A 19345-nucleotide genomic window follows, 5' to 3' on the forward strand; every position below is an offset into this window, starting at 1 on the left:
CTGTTTCCTCATCTGTGAAGTGGAGATAACAGCCATAGGGTTGCTGTGAGGATTCAAAGGTAATCTGGGTAAAGTGCTTAGCAGAGTGTAGCCGACCAAGTGCTCGATAAATGTAAGCTATTTTTAGGTTGGGCCAGCGCTTGTCCCTTTCAAAGCTCCCTTGCCTATGAGATAAAGTACAAATTAAGTGAGAGGCAGCAGTGATGGAGGGGAGAGCCAGGAGCATAAGGTTAGAGGACTTGAGTGTGACTCTGGGCTCTACTACTCACTCATTTGCTAGGTGACCCTGGGAAAACCACTTACTCTGAACCTCAGGTCCCTGGTCCATGAAACAAGGGATGATGATGCCACAATTGTGTTGAAGATAAAATGGTAAAAGTATATGAAAGTGGCCAGAGCACAGTAGGTGTTACATACTAACGGTCCTATGTGATTTCTAGGCTCACCAGACCATCATTTATATGTTCTATGCACTCCATCCAATCAATCTGGTTTCCTATCATACTCGACTTCCTCATCTCCAGAAGCTGGCATCCCCTCTGTGAATATATATATATATATATATATATTTTTTTTTTTTTCTTTAGGCTTAAAGAGCAGTTTTAGGTTCACAGCAAAGTTGAGTGGAAAGTAGAGTTCCCACATTCCCCCCTTCCCCTCCTCTCCTTTATTTTTTATGGAAACAAATGAGTATGGTTGAATGAATGAGCTCCTTACTCATTTCTCCCCTTTAGCCGTCAAATTGGGGGCAGTCATTAGGATCCTGGGAGCCTGTTACTATCTTGGGGTGTGGGACAGAAGCCCAGAACTCATCTTTGCAACCTGTATAGGGACCGAGGGCTAGGACAACCTGTAGACACAGCTGGTGCCCAGGAAGCTGTTTATCAGGAGCTCGGATGACTGAAGAGGGTAACTGTGGAGCTTGACCTCAGGCTGGTGGTGAGAGGCTGCGCTGTGTCATGTCAGGATTTGTGTAAAGGCCTCTTTGACCTATTTCTCTCGTCTGACCCAGCCAAAGCCCTTACGAGTCCAGACAGTACACCAGGGGACTCCAAACACCCCCTCTTATACCCCACTTAATCCATCCTTTGATGAGGAGATTGGCCCAGGCTTTTGGTCTTAGCTCCTTGTTGCAACTGAAGAATCAAATAAAAAAGGCAGACTCCTAGGGTCTTATCCATTGGAAAGGCTAATTTAATAGGTCTAAGTGGGATATGCATTTTAAAAAAAACCTACTGATTCTGTTGCAGGAAGTCTTAGAACACTATGTTAGATAGAATTCCAGAAAATAAACCACCTTGGATAACCTCCTGGGGGAGGGCTCTTCCAGCAGACATGGGCTCCTCAAGAGCAAGGTCTCTGCCTGGTCATCTTTAGACCACGACGCCAGAGCAAGCATTAAATGGAAATACCCGCCAGGACGGAAGGCTGAGCAGTCGTGAGGCTTGGCTAAAGGCTCAGTGGGGGTGGGCAGGAACCTCCCCTAAAAGAAATGTTTTGGAGGAGGAAAGTTGCAACTCTTTGAAGGTCCTTAAATGAAATGGGTCAGGAAGGACTACGAGTAAGTGCAGCAGGAGAAACGTTAAGAGGGGCAGATGGAAAGGTGTGGAAGGTAAACTCCTTGGTGTTACTTATCAACCTGCTAGAAGAACATGGAATTCAAGAGAGTAATGACATGCCGCTGCGTGCAGAAGGAAGAGTGTAGCGGTTGAAACGGAGAAGCTGTACGGGGTGGCTCAGCTACACTTTCCCGGAGTAAGAACAAGAAAGCGGCTTTTACAAATACCCATGGGAGGCAGATCTTTGTGAGCATAAAGCAGAAACAGGTGAGTAGTTTTTCCTATAAATTACCTAATACCTTACATGCTATAAATGAATAGTCCTGGCTCTTTAACTGACTTATTCTCTGGTTGCTGGAGTTTGATTTTTGAAGCTAGAAAACTGGAAAAGCTTTCATATTAACAAACTGTAGCTTAGTCATTTTAGTAGGTCAGGTAACAAAGTCCAGTCTGTTTTATTTCTAACCCAAATATTGCAAATATACAGAAAATTACCAGTACAAAGTTAAACACACCCAGATTTATTTACATAATGCTAAAGAAATTTGAGTTTTATTTCCATTTTGTGGAATTTTATTCTAGGGTCTGGCTTTTTTGTGTAACCGACATTGGTCATTGAAACTTGATTATCCCACCTCACATGCAATTTTCTGTCCCAAGGGAACAGAAAACTTGGGTTTTTAGCATACATGCAGTAACGATCTTAATACTGCTTTACACTTTTGTACCGACAGCTTGGGGTGGAGGCAGAGAAGTTACAGAGCAAGGAGGGACCACATGCTGATAGGGAACAAGAGACAAGACAGGGCTGGACAACAGGCACACGGGGACCCTGAGCATTTCTGTGCACGAGGATAAGGAGGGTGCCATCAAACCCCTCCTCCCTAGACGTCCAAACACAGGAGGTGGGCAGAACCACCAGGAACATTTAAGTCACCCGACCACAAACTGAGGGCATGCGGAGGATGAGAACTGCATTAAAGACTTGGGACATATCAATAAATCATTAACATGTACACTATACAGTTTATACATGTATATATGTACACACACACATATATATATAGAAAGGTACAGATTAGTTTAAGTTATCCTATATAAACAAGGACGCTTAAAAATGTACCAGTGTGAAAAAATGCGTACAGTTAAGTTGTTGAAGACAATTTCTAGTTAATGTTCTGATTCTTATTGTTATAATGCAAAGTAGCCAAGAAATCAACATGTTCCTGCTATTTTAATCATCCTCCATGAGGGTGAGGCCTGGGCTCTGCTTGGGCAGGACAGCACTGCCAGAGCTGCCTGAGCTGGGCGGATCAGTGGCAGATGGAACAGAAAGTCTGGCACCTGCTGAGTGCCAGTGCTGAAAGTCTGGCCCTCCCTATCACTCCATCATGTGGCAAATCTTAAACTTTGGTTTTTGTCCAAAGGACATGTAAGTCCATGTTAATCTTCCTGCTTGAGGGAAGGTAGTAGCAAAGTTGAAAAGCTGAATCTCTTCCTATTTTAGCAGTTCCAAGTATCTGGGCTTCATGTGAGGCAAGGGGGCGGTACCAAAAATGAGCAGGGCGAGCTCTAAGCCATTGCATACAGGAGCAGGGCTCTTTAAAGCTCTCCGAAAAGGAAAGAGAGAATCTCTCTACCTGAATCATTTGCCTGGAAAATAAAGAAATGACTCAAGTCACGACAGTCCTGCCACCTGGGGTGGATGTGAACTGCCCTGTACTCCTCTCTCTATCCTTGTACCGTGATGAAGGCCATGGGAGAACCAGCAATGGTTTACAGAGCCAGCGGTGGCCAGTCCATTACTTATCTGTCAGGGATGAAAGGCCAGCTTGGGCATGTAGAGGCCCAGAGGCAAACCTAAGAATTACAGAGACGCACACTGGAAAGCCTATTCAGAGGCAGACAGCAAATTCTAAGTTTTAGTTACAGCTAATCTGTTGAATCTCTTAAGCCCAGCCTAGAACTGCCACAATCCTCCAAACGCTTTCATTCTTCTAAGGGGCATTCCCATTCAATGAACAGCCTAGGTGTATGCATCCCTGGTCTCTGGTCTCACTAAAAACCAAGAGCCCCCTTACGTCCAAGACACCTGTCCACAGAGCACGAAGGATGATGAGTTCTCCGCCTGGATTTTAGAGCTCAGGTCACTTTGCACGGTCTAATATGTCCAACCTACCTTACAGTGCTAACTTCTATTGTTGAAATAATCTTTTGCTATCAAGCCTGAGACTTTACACAACTTTACTTTCAAAGATAATTCTCCTAACCTAACATCGATAGGACAAATTGGAAATCTTCTTTTCTTAGAAGCTGTCATGGATTTAGGCCGTTTTCCTGTCTGGCTGAGGGCATACACTTGTGTGAGTGCAGGCTGACCCAGAAGGCTAACTAGCCAGGCTTGTTAGCAGTCCTCAAACCAACTGAGCTCGCTAGCCAGCCAGTGGTGGGAGGACAAGAAGAATAAAGAGGGTGCCTCATCAATGGAGATTCCATTCCTGCACTCTTCAACAGTGACCCTCAACAAGGTGAGGGGCGGTTTCTAAACACATATTCAAAATTACCATTACTTTTGTTTTCAACCATGAACAACAGGAGAATAAACTCTTCTGTTTACCAAGGTGGCAAAAAAGAGCTAAATACTGCTCTGCAAGAAATGTCACTGATCCGCATCCTAAAGAATAGCAAGTCATCTATAAGAGAGCAGCCCTCTCCAGGTGCTCAGCACTGGCGCGCATCAAAACATATACGAGATCTGAAGACAACCACTGGCGGTGCTCGTAACACACAGGGACCCTGGCGACTTGCTCCGTTTTTGTACCTCAGCTCTATCTCTAATGGGGATTACAACCCCCGCCTTTTTTTTTTTTAAATCTCACGAGAATGTTGTAAGGTTCAAATTACATAATGCAAGAGAAAAAAGTGCTGTGAAAACTGCCAAGTTCTATAGAAATATCATTATAGGCAAAGAGCCCTAATCTTATACGGTTAGAGAAGAATATTAACTTTCCTATCTTAAAACTAATCAGAGAATTACCATGTATCAGCACACCTACCCGAGCGGATATATGTGGGGAGAAGAGGTGTATGGTTTAAGTAGGTCTTTTCTGGACATCAAATTCATTTTGGGCAGGAGGTGAGGGCGACCGGGGACAAAAGCCGATACTTAATCATTTGTGAGCTGGTATATCTTTGGAATTACTTTTAATTTAAAAACCTTGTAAAAGGAATGAGCTTTTCCTAAAAGACTAGTGTTCTCTGGCTCTAACAAGTATTAACTCTCTTTACAAAAACTGCCCTAACTTTATAGCTCCCTGACTCATTTAAGTTTACTGCAGTTTCAAAGTCTCTAGAATTCTCCATCCATTCCCTCCCCCACTTTCCCTGCGGCTGTGAATCCATTCTGGTGAGGAGAGAACTCAGCCATCTGCTCACGCATTCTGACAACAGTTAATTTGGCACATTTACTTTTTCCTGACTTTCTAGCCATAAAGTGAACTAGCAACAAAACGGCAGTTTATCAAAGAATGTCCCAATCATAATTATTGGGAGAAACTGTGACCGGCACAGTAGGTATGCTAAGACTGAAAACGTGCTACTATATTCCGGTATAGCAAATAGTCAAGCTGTATTAAAACTAACGATTGCAGCTTTCCATCACTATATGGCCACCCCAAAATCCATCTTGCTACATTTTCTAATTTATCTCATTTTTAAAAATGTCAAAAGGAAAATTTTTTTAAATTTAAAATACGAACTTAATGTATCACACGAAACATCATCTACACTAGAAGTGTGTTTTTCAGTTGGTTCAGCCAAAAGTTTCATGCCAACAAATTACTTGGCAAAGCTGGGAAAAAGGGCAGAGGAGGAGAGTCTGGTAATAAAATTCTGATTTTTTAAAAAAAGCCTAAATCTGAAAACATGTCTAGTCATGGCTCCTTGCAGAGCAGCAACCTAAGAGGAAGCAAATAAGCAGCCATTCTAATGATTCACCAAGGAGCCAGCACAGCAGGCAGGAGGGGACGCAGAAGACTGTGACGTGCCATCCTCAGGGGCTGCACGGCCCATGCCACCAGCCACTCCAGTGAAGAGCTCGCTCAGCCTGGGCACACAGCCCGGGCAAGCCTGAACCCAGACCTTGAGCAAGTCCACTGGCACACACACAAAGCATGGCTTGAAAGATCTCGGAAGAAGCAAGAGTTTCTCCTTTAATAGGTGCTAAATCTAGTCAATTCTCTGCTGCTCCCTTTTTCCTGCCCCAAATTAAAAATATTACCCTTTAGGTTTTCCTGATTTAGTGTCTTGGAAGCACATGTAAGTTAGTTGCCAAAGGGCAATTAATGAGGGTATTGCCTAATTAAACAGGGGAAAAGAAAAATCACTGTGGCCTATGGTCCCTGAAAAAACAACAACAACAACAACAAAAAGCAGGGATCTGTGTGAGGAGCTGGTGTGCAGTGTTCTTGGAGCGGGGCTGTCCCCAGATGGAGAAAGGCTGCCCAGGCTGTGCCAGTCATCGCAGCCTCTGTGCTCATCTCTGCGGCTGCTTCGTGTTGCCAGCACAGCCCAGGGACGGCACCAAGTGCTTTGTGAGAGTTGATGCTGAAGCTGGCAGGTGCCCTGGGGCAGGCGCCATGCAAAACATGCAACAGTGGGGTTAGTGAAAAGTTCCCTTCAATTCCATTTCATTTCCCTTAAAAAACAAAAACAAAACCGAAAAGGGCCCGTACCTTGCAAAAAGACAGAACTTGAAATGAAAAGTTAAAGAATTAAAAATTTTCCCTCTCTTCTCAGGGCCAATTGTAAGAGTGTTTAGGGTCCCCACCCCCCATTTCTTTAGTGTAGGTCCTTTTGGCTTTGATGGAAGCAGCAGAAACAGAGCTGGGTCCCTCGCAATGGGAAATTTATTTCCCCAAGTCGGAGCCACAGGGAGTGTAAGAGGTACTGCGGTTCCATCATCTGTGCTCAGTCCCAGCTCCTTTGAGGAGCTATTCCAGGAGGTCCTGAAAAGAAAGACATAGGCCATATTATTTACAGACCAAAAAAATCCCTATTTTGAAAGCCATTACCTAGTTTCTGGGCTGGCCAAGTCTTACAGTCATTAAATTGCTGCTTCTAGCTTATACCCTCCTTTGCTTCAATCATTATCTTGATCATGAGTAAGAAAAGATCACTCTTTTTTTTTTTTTTTTTTTTTTTTGCGGTACGCGGGCCTCTCACTGTTGTGGCCTCTCCCGCTGCGGGGCACAGGCTCTGGATGCGCAGGCTCAGCGGCCACGGCTCACGGGCCCAGCCGCTCCGCAGCATGTGGGATCTTCCCGGACCGGGGGACGAACCCGTGTCCCCTGCATCGGCAGGCGGACTCCCAACCACTGCACCATCAGGGAAGCCCAAAGATCACCCTTTTTAAAAATTTCTGGACCACCCCTCAAGAAGAAATAGTCTCACCTCATCTGAGTCATCATGATAACCACTTTTATGAGTGTGGGAGGTTGTGTCCAAAGCATCCACACCATCCACACCGTTGGCCTCCGCATGCTGCTGGAGCACAGAGTATCGATGCACCAGGAACCTGTGGGTGGAAACCACCGTCAACTCTCACATGGGGAGGAGGGGTGCATTTCTTATAGGACGGTGGATTTTCCAAGTTTTACACACTTGCAGAATGAGTCACACATATAGGAAGCACAGCCCGTACCTGGCATATGGAAAATGTAAGGAAAGATTTGGGCCTGATGTTTCAGTAACATCACTTCAACTAGTTAGTTTTTGCCAGGGGCTGACTCAACCGTCTGCCCTCGGTGGACTTTCTGGTTTGATTGATTTCTGTTCCTTACCTTCCCCCACAGACGTACTTCTTCACAATGAGCACTCCTGCTACGACTGTGACCAGCATCAATCCCACAGTAGCCAGGATAATCGGAACAGAATTTGACTTGGAATTCTTGATAAATTAAAACACAAACACAAACAATTTTGGGTGTGCATATTCTCAGACAGAATTCAAAGAGGCTGCTCATTCCCCTATTTCTCTGTTGAATGATCTGCAGTCTCTAGGCACCTAATGATGATACTTTCCCAACCCCCGCCCCCAAGATGAACCATCTCAGTGCTACCAGGAGAATATCACAGCTGGCAGAGGGTGACCAGAACTTCAACTGCCTTAAAGCTGTCAGAATGGTGCAAACTCAGTGGCTTCCATGTCAAAGTTACACTGGAAGTCGTAGCAACTACCTAGATCAAATGGTAATTGTGACTGTTCCCCACTACCACTGTTTATAAGTCTTGGAGCTTTTAAGGGTGAAGCAGGAAAGGGAGACTATGATAATAAGTGGGCTGAATGAATCTAAAACAGGGCCAATTACCTGGAAAGGAGCTGTGCCAATGTTATGTTAGGCAAGCCATCCTATGACACCGAGATTTATCTTTTACTTAAGTTGTTGTATGTTTTTACAAATAAGCTTTCCGTATCATTGTTTGAGTGTGACCTACCTGCTTTTGGGTGGGAGATAGGGTGTGTGTGTTTTCAATGTATCCAAGAGGAGGCGGAGCTGGATTCTGGGACAAGTTGTGTCCCTGTGGGCGGTAGTCCTGTGCAATCACACACACAAACACTCTGAGGACAGCCACCAGGAGTGCAGGGCGGGGATGCAGAGAAGGAGGAACTTGCCCCCGACAAGTACACACACCCACACATTTTTCTCCCACTGCCTTCTTAATCCCACCCCTTGTCAGGCCCTCATCCCTTAGAAGGTTAGATAGGAGGGAACTGCAGATTGTCCACCTCTCAATTTCCAGATTAGGAACCTGGGGCCCACAGTTTACTGCCCCAAGTCTCACTGCTGGGCCAGTGCTTCTTTATCAAGAGGTTTCCTCTTTACCATATCCCCATATTCCAGCCAGATAGTTCAGTGCTACAGAACTGTAATCAGCCCTAAAACTTGCTTCTAAATCAAAACCAGCCCCTTATTACCATAGTTCAGTTTTTCATTCTGAACACACTTGACATGACTCGGCAAAGAGATCCACCCTACCTATGGTCCAGTGCCCTCCCTTCCACATGTGTAAAACTCCAGCCCTTTACAGCCAAACTTCTTGAGTCTTTTTCCTAAATGACTCTGAGCCTCAGAAATTTCCTCAACCGTATGCATCTAGGACTTGGAAAAACTTTACTGAATACCATTTTTTTTTCCCCAACAAAAACGTTTTCGGTAGATGAGCTTAGCGTTGGGTTATGTGACCATCCCTCATCCTGACAGTTTCCTGTACGAAGGGAAGCCTGACAGAAGTAGTCTGGCCACTTGTACTCAGTAACAGAGTTCTTGACACTGTAACTTTGACTATTCCTGGCAGAACGTGAAACCCCACTTGTACCTAAACCAGATCTACTTTAACATACCTGCTTTTCTGGACTCAGAAAGTTGCTTGTGCACTTCTTTTTCAAGTCTTTCACTTCTCGAGCAGGATTCACTCCGCCCTCGCATCTGTCTCCTGGAATTTTCCGGTACCTGAGAGGCAGAGAAAATTTGTTAACAGAATACAAGGATGTACTTCTGGATTCTTGCTTACTTCCTGAAGACAAGATTTTAGAAGTTGCAGAAAAACTTCTGGTCATTACACCATCTTTCAGGCCTTGGGGGAGATCTGCAGGGATGTTTTGGGGATATTCTGTGTAGTTTCAGTCCTTGGACAGACCACACATCCCTTGCCTTGCTGCAGGGTCATGCCACCTTTCTGCCTTAAGAGACTGTGTCAAAGAACTGTGACCAGGGAATGCAGTCAACACGCGGTACATAAACCACAGGGGAGGGGAGTGTTTATCAGGGAAGGAGGCAGTGAGCCTCCTCTAGAGCAGCGCTCTCTACTGTGGTGGCTATTTACACTTAAATTAATTAAAATTACTTCAGTTCCTCACTCACACTAGTGTCAACAGCCACAAAGGGCTAGTGGCGACCGCATCAGACACAGCAGATTACAGAACATTTCCCCCATCACAGAAAGTTTTAGTAGACAGTATTTTTCTAGAGTGCTCTCAACTACTGCTCAGAACTATGCGGAGAGACGCAGCTTTCACTCTGCACAGTGGAGACTCAGTCCCGATACGGGAGAAGCAGGCATCTCACCCATTTGTCGTCAGGTGCTCTTCTCTCCCGTACAAACAAAACTCTAGGTCGTGGCCCTTGAGTTCTGGCTGTTCCACACACTTGGAGTCATTTTCTGGACGGAAGTAGCCAAAATCACTGTAAGAATCAGCAAATAAGGTATCTTTCAAAGTTGCTGAAAGACAGGAAGCGACTAGCAATGAAGGCTTTATATGGGGCAGTGGATGGTCAATATTCCAGTCTTGGGTTGCCAGAAAGAAGCTAAGGAAGCCTGTGACATATAAAGAGGTCTGTTTAGGAAAAAAAAGCACATGGGGAGGGCTGAACTAAGGGAAAATAGCTTATGGATTGGGCTTCAGACTCAATAGCTAGGAGTCCCACACAGACAGCTCAGGCTCCGGGAAGGGAAGGAGGGCAGCCTGCAGGGGGTGGGGACTCACGTGACTAAGACACAGAGAAATAGTACATCAGCAACAGATCTAAACTCTGGGACACTCAGCAACTCTTTTATTTCTCTCCAAATAACTCATTTACCCATGTTCTACCCATGGCGGGTATGTTAAACCTTTCCTGCCTTCCCCACTTCCGTGTCCCTCTTAGTTTCTTAGATGGTCCCTGCCACCAATGTGAATGCCTGTTCTTGCCCTCCATTCTATCCCATCTCTCCATAGCGCCACCCATCTGCTCTTTCTCTGCTTTCCCCAAAGAAATGACACGAGTGGCCTCGGCCCCATCCTTCCTAATGCCCCTGGGCGGGGGCTCGTTCCACGGACAGTGTGGCAGTGACCACTAGTCCCACTCACCTGGAGGCTTCTCCTTAGCCTGAACCTGTCCTCTTCCTTCACCATCCTCTCCTTTACTGGCCAGATTTCTTAAAAAATATTTTTTCCCTGTTCTGTTGTACTCATTTACTTTTTATTCTATGCATTTGGGCTTCGGCCCCCTTCTGCAACCTTGAAAATGAATGTCTGTGGCCCCCCAGGGCTCACCAGTCATCCAACCTAGGGGGCTCTCTCTGTCTCGTTCACTCTGATCACCTATTCTGGGGCACTTGCCACAATGCTGTGCCCCACCCACTGAGGCCCTGAGAGCGGCACTCGTCTGTTTCTTTGGTCACTGCTTGCTCTGCTCTCTTCCTAACCCGTAAGTGCAGATGTTCTCCAAGATCCTATAATTCATTCTCTTACTCCCCCTTCATGAGCTTAACTATTTGTTGCAACTAAAACTTCTAGGTTTTACCTCTCTTGAGCTCTAATCCTACATTTCCAAATACCTGCTGGACACTGCCATCTAAATCTGCTGACAGAAGCTCAAATAAACAAAACATTCAAAATACATCGCGTTTCCTCCTTCATGCCAGTCCCTCCGGTCATTTCCTCCATTTGTCCAGGACACTACCTTCCTTCCCACCATCTAAGTTGGAAACAGCCTGAGCACCCCCATCTGGACCCACTCACTTCATCGTGACTACTGTAACTTCCCCTCATAGCCTATCTTCCAGCACACCCTTCCTGATCACGCTGTTGGGGTGGTCTAAGCCCACATCAGTCCACGGGCTTTAACGACCTGCTTCTTCCCAGATGTGCATGGTCAAATCCTACGGCTCGTCAGGGCTCAGCCCAAATGCCACCTCCTCTACAAAGCCTTCTTTGACCCACCTACCTCCTTTCAGCTCTGGATGGAATAGTCTCTCCCTTTTCTAAATCCCCAAGGATCCCACCTTCTGTTTCAAACATTATTATGTGCATCTTACCAGGAGAGTCTATAATAAACTTCCTGTTATCACTTTGCACTGCCCTGTGCATAGAAAATATTCAGTGAATATTTGGTGAATATATAGATGCTGCTTGTACTTCAAGGCTTTCTGACAAATATTTAAGGGAGAGGGTAGAGAGAACAAAAGATACAGAAGACACCACACCTCCAATAGCAAGGAGAAATTTCTGGCAAAAATTTTATGTGTTCAATCCAAAATTTCAGGGACCATACCCTTCCCACTCACAAAGTACACATTTCTCAAGCACATGGGGTACAGTGGGCAGGCTCTGGAGCTGAATGGCCAGGTTCACATCGCAGCTCTGCCACGTGATGGCAAATTCTCCCTTTGAGAAATGGAAATAACCAGAGTACCTCTCTCACAGGGCTGCTGAGGGGAAGTGTAAACAGACGTACTGCTAAAAAACGTCAGCGGCTATCATTATGACTATGTGATTATCAAATACAATATGCACTCAAAGAGTCTGGAGTTTAATGGTGGAAGCAAATCTACACACAAAAATTAAAATATGGTAAGTGCTGTATTAGGAGCCTAGATGAGGAAAATCTGGGGAAGGCTTTAAGAAGGCGGTATCTGAGCTAAGTATTAAAGGCTAAGTAGGAATTCACCAGGCTTGGGGTCAAGCAGGGAAAGACTTCCAGGAAGAAGCAGCAGCATGCACAGTGGCATGGAGCTGCACAACATGTTTGGAAAATAGCAGAAGCTCAGGTGACCGAGAGCCACCCTGTGTGCAGTTAAGGATGGGAGACAGCCCTTCAGAGTTTGACAGTATGAATAAGCTCTAGCCCTATTACAACATCAAAGTGATCTGAGTGATATTTTCCCCTGCGGAAATAGAGAAGGGAAGACCCCTGGCCATTCCACAGATTATGAGCCATGCAGGAGGAAACACACTGGGTCAGGCTGCAGTTTGCTCAGTCCTGCATTCTCTGTCACCTGCAGTTCAGGAGAATACATTGTGGGAGGACAGGACTGCTATCTGCCTGCCTTCTTTTCCAAATCCACTTCTACCTCCTGTCAGTATCTTTTGCAGGTAACAAGTTCCATAAGATTAGTACCTGTGATGTGAAGCAGTTCCTCTTATTTGCCCTAAGTTACCTTGCTTAGGCTACCTAGGGACTCCCTCGCCCTTGTAAAATCAACTAACCCTGTGCCAGCCAAGAAACTAACCCTTAAGCCTGGATGGTCCTGAACTCTAGGGAGTTCACCTTGATGGCTTCTAAGCCTTGATGGGACATACAGACCATACATACTGATGTCACCTTCTCTCTTGGGACAGATCCACACTCTTTCCGCCTTCAGTCCTGCAGACGACCCCAAACCTAGTACCCTACCTGCTACACCCAGGCTGTCAGGCTGCTTGCTAAAGTCCAGTTTCCTCTGAGCTCCTGTACCACTTTTCTTGGTGTTTCTGTCCTATCATCTTCTCTCTCTCTCTTTTTTAATTCTCATCCTCCTTATGTACCTCTCTCCTTCCCACCACTGCCAAGTCAGGATGTCCAGGGGTTGTTGCTGGTTCTGGCCAATAAGTAACTGATGCAATGTTATCTGTCTAATTATTAACAACTCTGGTTCCCTTTCTCTGTGCCTCAATTTCCTTAATAAGAAGCAACAGTACTCCACTCTTGAGGAAGAAGGGAAAGAAAAGGATTTAAAGATTTCTGAACTGTCTTTTGCCTCCTCCAGCACGGGAAATGGCTGATAGGGATCTGAGGGATGCTGATACCAGAGGAAGTCCTCCAGGGAGCAGGGACAGACGGACGGCTGCTTGGTCACAACATAGTCCCGACCATTCTGACAGACGGAAGACTTGCGTAGCCGTAGGTACTGTTCTTTATAGCCTAAAATGCAGCCATCTCCATAATCTCCAGGGTCTGTGGAGTGAGCCAGCCATATGGTATAGTCCTTCTCTTCACCTAAAAGAAAGACAGGCTGTTCAGGAAACTGCATGGGACAGAACCCACCCATGTGAGGCAGCTGCCAGGCAATAGGAAGAACGAGGAGAGGAAAAGTAGGGATGTTTGACTCAACCTATTGCTTCACTTTGGAATTGTAAATGAAAGTTAACATTAGTGGGAGCCTACCAGCAATGGGCTTTTCTTCATGCCAAGGGAGGAGTCTTTGCATCTCACGACCCATTTGAGTTCTAGGAAAAACCTTATTTTTGAAGTGGGGAGCTGGATGGAGAACCTCTAAGGTTCCTTCCAGACTGAGAAGCTTCTGTCTTTAAGTCTTGCACACCTGTGCCCTTGGTCAGCAGGAGCTGTCAGGTAAGCAACCAGATGCTTGCCTTTAGGACAAGACACCAATTAGCCAAAAGCATGGGTTTAATTTCACTGTGGGTTAGTTTGCTTCAAACGAAAGGGGAAACATACTTTCTAGGCTTTTAACTCTTGTAGACTGGCTTTCAAATGAAGACCGTGATGACAGTCAACCTGGCTTAGTGTGTCATATCATCCACTCATGGAAAAATGACTCAAAGGCTGTGGCCTAAAGACTGTGGATTAGGTTTTTATCTTTTGGGATGTGAAGACCAGAACAGGGCCTGTTAAAGAGCAGGGGCTGGGGCTTCCCTGGTGGCGCAGTGGTTGAGAGTCCGCCTGCCAATGCAGGGGACACGGGTTCGTGTCCCGGTCCGGGAAGATCCCACATGCCGCGGAGCGGCTGGGCCCGTGAGCCTCAACCACTGAGCCTGTGCTCCGCAACGGGAGAGGCCGCGACAGTGAGAGGCCCACGCACCGCGATGAAGAGTGGCCCCCACTCGCCGCCAACTGGTGAAAGCCCTCGCACAGAAACGAAGACCCAACACAGCCAAAAATGAATATAAAATAAATAAATAAAAATTTTTAAAAAAGAGCAGGGGCTTAACAAATCTTTTAATGATGTTAAACTTCAGGGATAACTGTAGAGCTGCCTGCTGAGGGGAAAACTCATAAGCCAGCTCCTTTACAGCCTATTTAGTGAATTTAGATTATAATGACTCTCCGATTTTAAATCATTGAAACATCTTGTAGAAAAGTAAGGTCCAAACTGAGTGCTTCTGCTTCTTGCAGGACTCACTAAAGTAACATGCTGAGGAAACGGGCCCCCAACACAGCCTAATAACAGTCAGGACCAAATTTAACCAGAGCTTCTCGAAACTTAAGTCTTCTATCATATTATGCCAGAAAGCAACTATGGGTCACAGGGAGTCATCACTTTTTCTCCAGTTTTTTTTTTTTATCCTCCATGTTTTCAGTACAATGTCAGCATCTTTGGTACTGGGGGCCTGGGTTTGCTTGTCATTCTTTAGGAACACCTTGCAATGAATATTTTAACTTCTCTGAAGCCATTTTCTGGGCCTTTAACATGCCTTCCAGTTTGAAGTCACAGCATTCTGAAATGGTCAAGCCAAACTCTTTGCATGAAAACTTCCTCACTTCAACATTTTGATAAGTGACACAGTCAGTTAGATGGTCTTTGTAACATACTTTCCTCTACAGTTCTGCTGTAATCAAGTGTGAAAAACCTTGAAGTGTTATGAAATAATTTTAGACAAACAAAAACATGCATTATCCTTACAAGCAGAAAAAACTCTCAGAAAATGCTACAGAAATCTAAAGTACAAAACTATACTCTCCTAGATGTCCACATGTGGCTAGTCGGAATTGAGATTTACCATAAGGGTGAGTGTAGAATATGCACTGGATTTTGAGGCCCTAGTTAGAAGAAAAAGAACGTAACAGATGGCCAAAAAGCACATGAAAAGATGCTCAACATCACAAATTATCAGAGAAATGCAAATCAAAACTACAATGAGGTATCGCCTCACACCGGTCAGACTGGCCATCGCCAAAAAGTCTACAAATAATAAATGCTGGAGAGGGTGTGGAGAAAAGGGAACCCTCCTACACTGTTGGTGGGAATGTAAATTGGTACAGCCACTATGGAGAACAGTATGGAGGTTCCTTAAAAAACTAAAAATAGAACTACCATATGATCCAGCAATCCCACTCCTGGGCAGATATCCAGAGAAAACCATAATCCAAAAAGATACACGCACCCCAATGTTCATTGCAGCACTGTTTACAATAGCCAAGACATGGAAGCAACCTAAATGTCCATCGACATTTAGGAATGGGTAAAGAAGATGTGGTACATATATACAATGGAATATCATTCAGCCATAAAAAGAATGAAATAATGCGATTTGCAGCAACATGGATGGACCTAGAGATTATCGTACTAAGTGAAGTAAGTCAGACAGAGAAAAACAAATATCATATGATATTGCTTGTATGTGGAATCTAAAAAAAAGGTACAAATGAACTTATTTACAAAACAGAAATAGAGTCACAGATGTAGAAAACAAACTTATGGTTACCAGGGCAGAAAGGGGGAGAGGGATAAACTGGGAGATTGGGATTGACATATACATACTACTATATATACAATAGATAACTAATAAGGACCTACGGTATAGCACAGGGAACTCTACTCAATACTCTGTATTGACCTATACGGGAAAAGAATCTAGAAAAGAGTGGACATATGTATGTGTATAACTGATTCACTTTGCTGTACAGCAGAAACTAACACAACATTGTAAATCAACTGTACTCCAATAAAAAAATTAAAATACCTTAAAAAAAGAATGTAAAATGTTTCATTAATAATTTAAAAACATTGCTTACATGTTAAAATGATATTTTGGACATACTGAAATAACTATATTATTAAAATAAATTTTGCCTCTTTTACTTTTATAATGTAGCTAGTTGATAGAATAATTTAAATTATATACGTGGCTCTCATTTTATTTCTCTTGGACAGTGCTAATCCAAAGAGGGAAGTGCTTTTCTGGTACCATCCCTTTGCCTGCTCACCCACATGGAATATCCTTCAGTCCTCTTTCACACACATGATTTTCTTATTCCAGCTAGAAGAAATTAAACTGAATCGGTTATTTAGGGAAATGGGCTCACAAGTTTCTGGTAGAAAAGTTCAAAGGAGACACTCACAGTTCCTTTCAAGGATATCTTTAAAATCGATGGTGTAGGAGACCCACTGGCGAGTCAGGAAAGATTCTGTGAAACCCCAGATGCTGATGTTCATGGACCTAGCTCCAGGTTCTGAAGCCAGGCCAGTAAAGTAGATAGGCTCCCTGGTAAATATGTAGGTTTGCCAGCACTGACCCTCGTCTGTGGAGAACCTGAAACCACAATTAGAGAAAGATCATGAGAGAGGATCAACATTTACGGGAATATCAGGAAACCACCGGTTGTTTGATAACAAATCAGAGAAAAACTCTCATATTTAGGTGATGGCTTACTATTATATTAATTTTTAACACCTATAGTTAACGGGGAAAAGGGATTCACTCAAATATTATGGAAGAAAATGCCTTTATAAAAATTCTTCCAGGGCTTCCCCGGTGGCGCAGTGGTTGAGAGTCCGCCTGCCGATGCAGGGGACGTGGGTTCGTGCCCCGGTCTGGGAAGACCCCACAGGCCGCGGAGCGGCTGGGCCCGTGAGCCATGGCCGCTGAGCCTGCGCGTCAGGAGCCTGTGCCCCGCAATGGGAGAGGCCACAGCAGTGAGGGGCCCGCGTACCTCAAAAAGAAAAAAAAAAAAAATTCTTCCAAAGGAAAAAAGGATAGTGACTCATGTAAGAATGGGCTTCCAAGTCAACAAACAGAAATTATATAATAAGAACTTGTACTTAAGGAGTCATTTCCCCTCCAGAGTGCTTAAATGCTCCCATAATATTCTTGTTGGGAGGGAGAGGAGTATTTTTTAAAAGTGACGAGAAGTGTTAGCTAGAGGGAGTCAGAGGAAAAAACAAAGCTATTTAATTTGAGTTGCTCTAAATGCAATCCTTTCAAGCACCTTCCCTACAGCTCTGTAGAATGCACTAATCTGAATCAGGGACTGTAACTTCCCCCCAACAAACTGACAAACATCCCACAGTTGCTCTCTATGCAGATAGTGTGGGTGGAGCTGAGCTCATGCATACTTAATCACATTGATAGGATGGCTGCTGTGCTCGATGGCTACAATGATGCCTCCGGAATCCAGGATGGTGTAATAGTGAGGTCCTTCCAGCATCTTCAGCCAGGAGTAACCTCCATCATCTGAGATGTACACATCTGGGATCATCACTGAGATGGCATCCCCCACGCTACCTACAACACAATCCACCATCTCATCAGCACATATCAGCAATGAAACAGAGAGGATTTACTGTCAAGAGAATAATTCTGAATGAGTTTATTCTGATTATTTCCCATCATGCCTCCTGTAATTGAAAAAAAGGCCACTGACAATTTGGTAAAGGGAGAAGTCATGTTGCTCTCTGATGAGAGTCTATGAAAAACCCACAGTATCATTATCTTGCAAGAAATTCTGTAAAGGATGGTAAAAGCCACGTATGGTGGTTTTCTCACAGGGCTCGACACTGTGACTGAGTTTCAGTGTGTTCAGCCACTTCTTCCTGCGGAAGTGAGGGTGGGCTGCTTACCATGGGCGATGACTATGCCAACAGCGTTAGGCTCTGAGAGTGGGGCCATTGGAACGTTTAGTTTCTGGGAGATGCTGTAGGAAGCGTGAATATGAAGGCTGCACTGTGGAAAGAAAGCAAAGCTTAGATTAAAACCAAAGGTGAAATTTTTTTTCTCATCTCAGAGAGTCTTCTAATAAGGCTTTGAATGTATGAACCCAGACTTCCGTGGGATACTCTTTTTAAAAAAAATTGTGGTAAAAATCACATACCATAAAATTTATCATCTTAACCATTTTTAAGTGTGCAGTTCAGTAGTGTTAAGTACATTCACACTGTTGTGCAGCCATCACCACCATCCATCTCTGGAACTTCTGTGTCCTGCAAAACTGAAACTCTGTGCCTGTTAAACGGTAACTCCCCATCCCCGCTTCCCCCGACGCTGGCAACTACTATGCTACTTTCTGTCTCTATAAGTTTGACTACTCTAGGTACTTCATAGAAGTGAAACCATACGGTGTTTGTCCTTCTGCGACTGGCTTATTTCACTTGGCATAACGTCCTTCCAGTCCACCCATGGTGCAGCATGTGCCAGAATACCCTGCCTTTATAAGACCGAATATTATTCCATTGTGTTTATACACCACATTTTGCTTATTCATTCATCTGTCAATGGACACTTAGATTGCTTCCATCTTTCAGCTATTGTGAATAATGCTGCTTACAAACATGCATGTTCAAATAACTCTTGAGACACTGCTTTCAATTCTTTGGGATATATACCCAGAAGTAGAGCTGCTGGATCATATGGTAGTTCTACACTTAACTTTTTGAAGAACCCTCATATTGTTTTCCATAGCAGCTACACAATTTTCATTCCCACCAGCAGTGCACAAGGGTTCCAATTTCTCCACATCCAAGTCAACACTTACTATTTTTTATTTTTTGGATAGTAGCCATTCTAATGGATCTGAGGTGATCTCTCGCAAATCAAAAGTTTTGATTTGCATTTCCCTAATAATTTCCCTAATAATTGGTGGTATTGAGCATCTTTTCATGTGCTTACTGGCCATTTGTATATTTTCTTTAGAGAAATGTTTATTCAAGTCCTTTGCCCATTTTTAATGTGGGTTATTTGTTTTTTTGTTATTGAGTTATAGGCTCAGTGGGATATTCTTGATTCTGAAATGCATTAGTATATTTGGGAAAAAACTATGCAATTATTTTCGCATGTGTAATCTGTCTTAGTTTACTTTATTCCTGCACTACACCAAAGCCTCTGATCAATATTTAAAGTATGATTCCACACAAATAAACTTGATGAACGCCTGACATACTTCAGATGCTGTACAAGATGTGGCGGTGATTTGAATAAGACCCAGTCCTGTCTTTAAGAAATACTTCTCAGAAACTAGTTGAGGTATAAA

At 44.2% G+C, this 19345-nt stretch overlaps 1 protein-coding gene across 6 annotated transcripts in view; it reads right to left on the minus strand.

Annotated features, from left to right (window-relative positions):
- Window positions 1-594: 594 nt before the first annotated feature.
- SORT1 (sortilin 1) overlaps window positions 595-19345 on the minus strand; it is a gene marked incomplete at its 3' end in the record, with an annotated part of 74969 nt that continues 56218 nt past the window's right edge. For 3 of the 6 annotated variants that reach the window (XM_079902432.1, XM_079902433.1, XM_079902436.1), the window contains 10 exons: window positions 17940-18042; window positions 17436-17604; window positions 16442-16632; window positions 13168-13357; window positions 9686-9802; window positions 8962-9070; window positions 8055-8153; window positions 7400-7506; window positions 7011-7134; window positions 595-6565 (listed from right to left, as the gene is read on the minus strand). In XM_079902432.1, the coding sequence (XP_079758558.1) occupies window positions 6551-6565; window positions 7011-7134; window positions 7400-7506; window positions 8055-8153; window positions 8962-9070; window positions 9686-9802; window positions 13168-13357; window positions 16442-16632; window positions 17436-17604; window positions 17940-18042 (1224 nt within the window). Of the gene's footprint in view, window positions 6566-6968; window positions 7135-7399; window positions 7507-8054; window positions 8154-8961; window positions 9071-9685; window positions 9803-13167; window positions 13358-16441; window positions 16633-17435; window positions 17605-17939; window positions 18043-19345 lie in introns of those variants that run through there. The other 3 variants (XM_079902435.1, XM_079902434.1, XM_079902431.1) reach the window with 2 other exon arrangements.

Source organism: Stenella coeruleoalba (genome assembly GCF_951394435.1).
Source record: "Stenella coeruleoalba genome assembly, chromosome: 1".
Classification (NCBI taxonomy): Eukaryota; Metazoa; Chordata; class Mammalia; order Artiodactyla; family Delphinidae; genus Stenella; species Stenella coeruleoalba.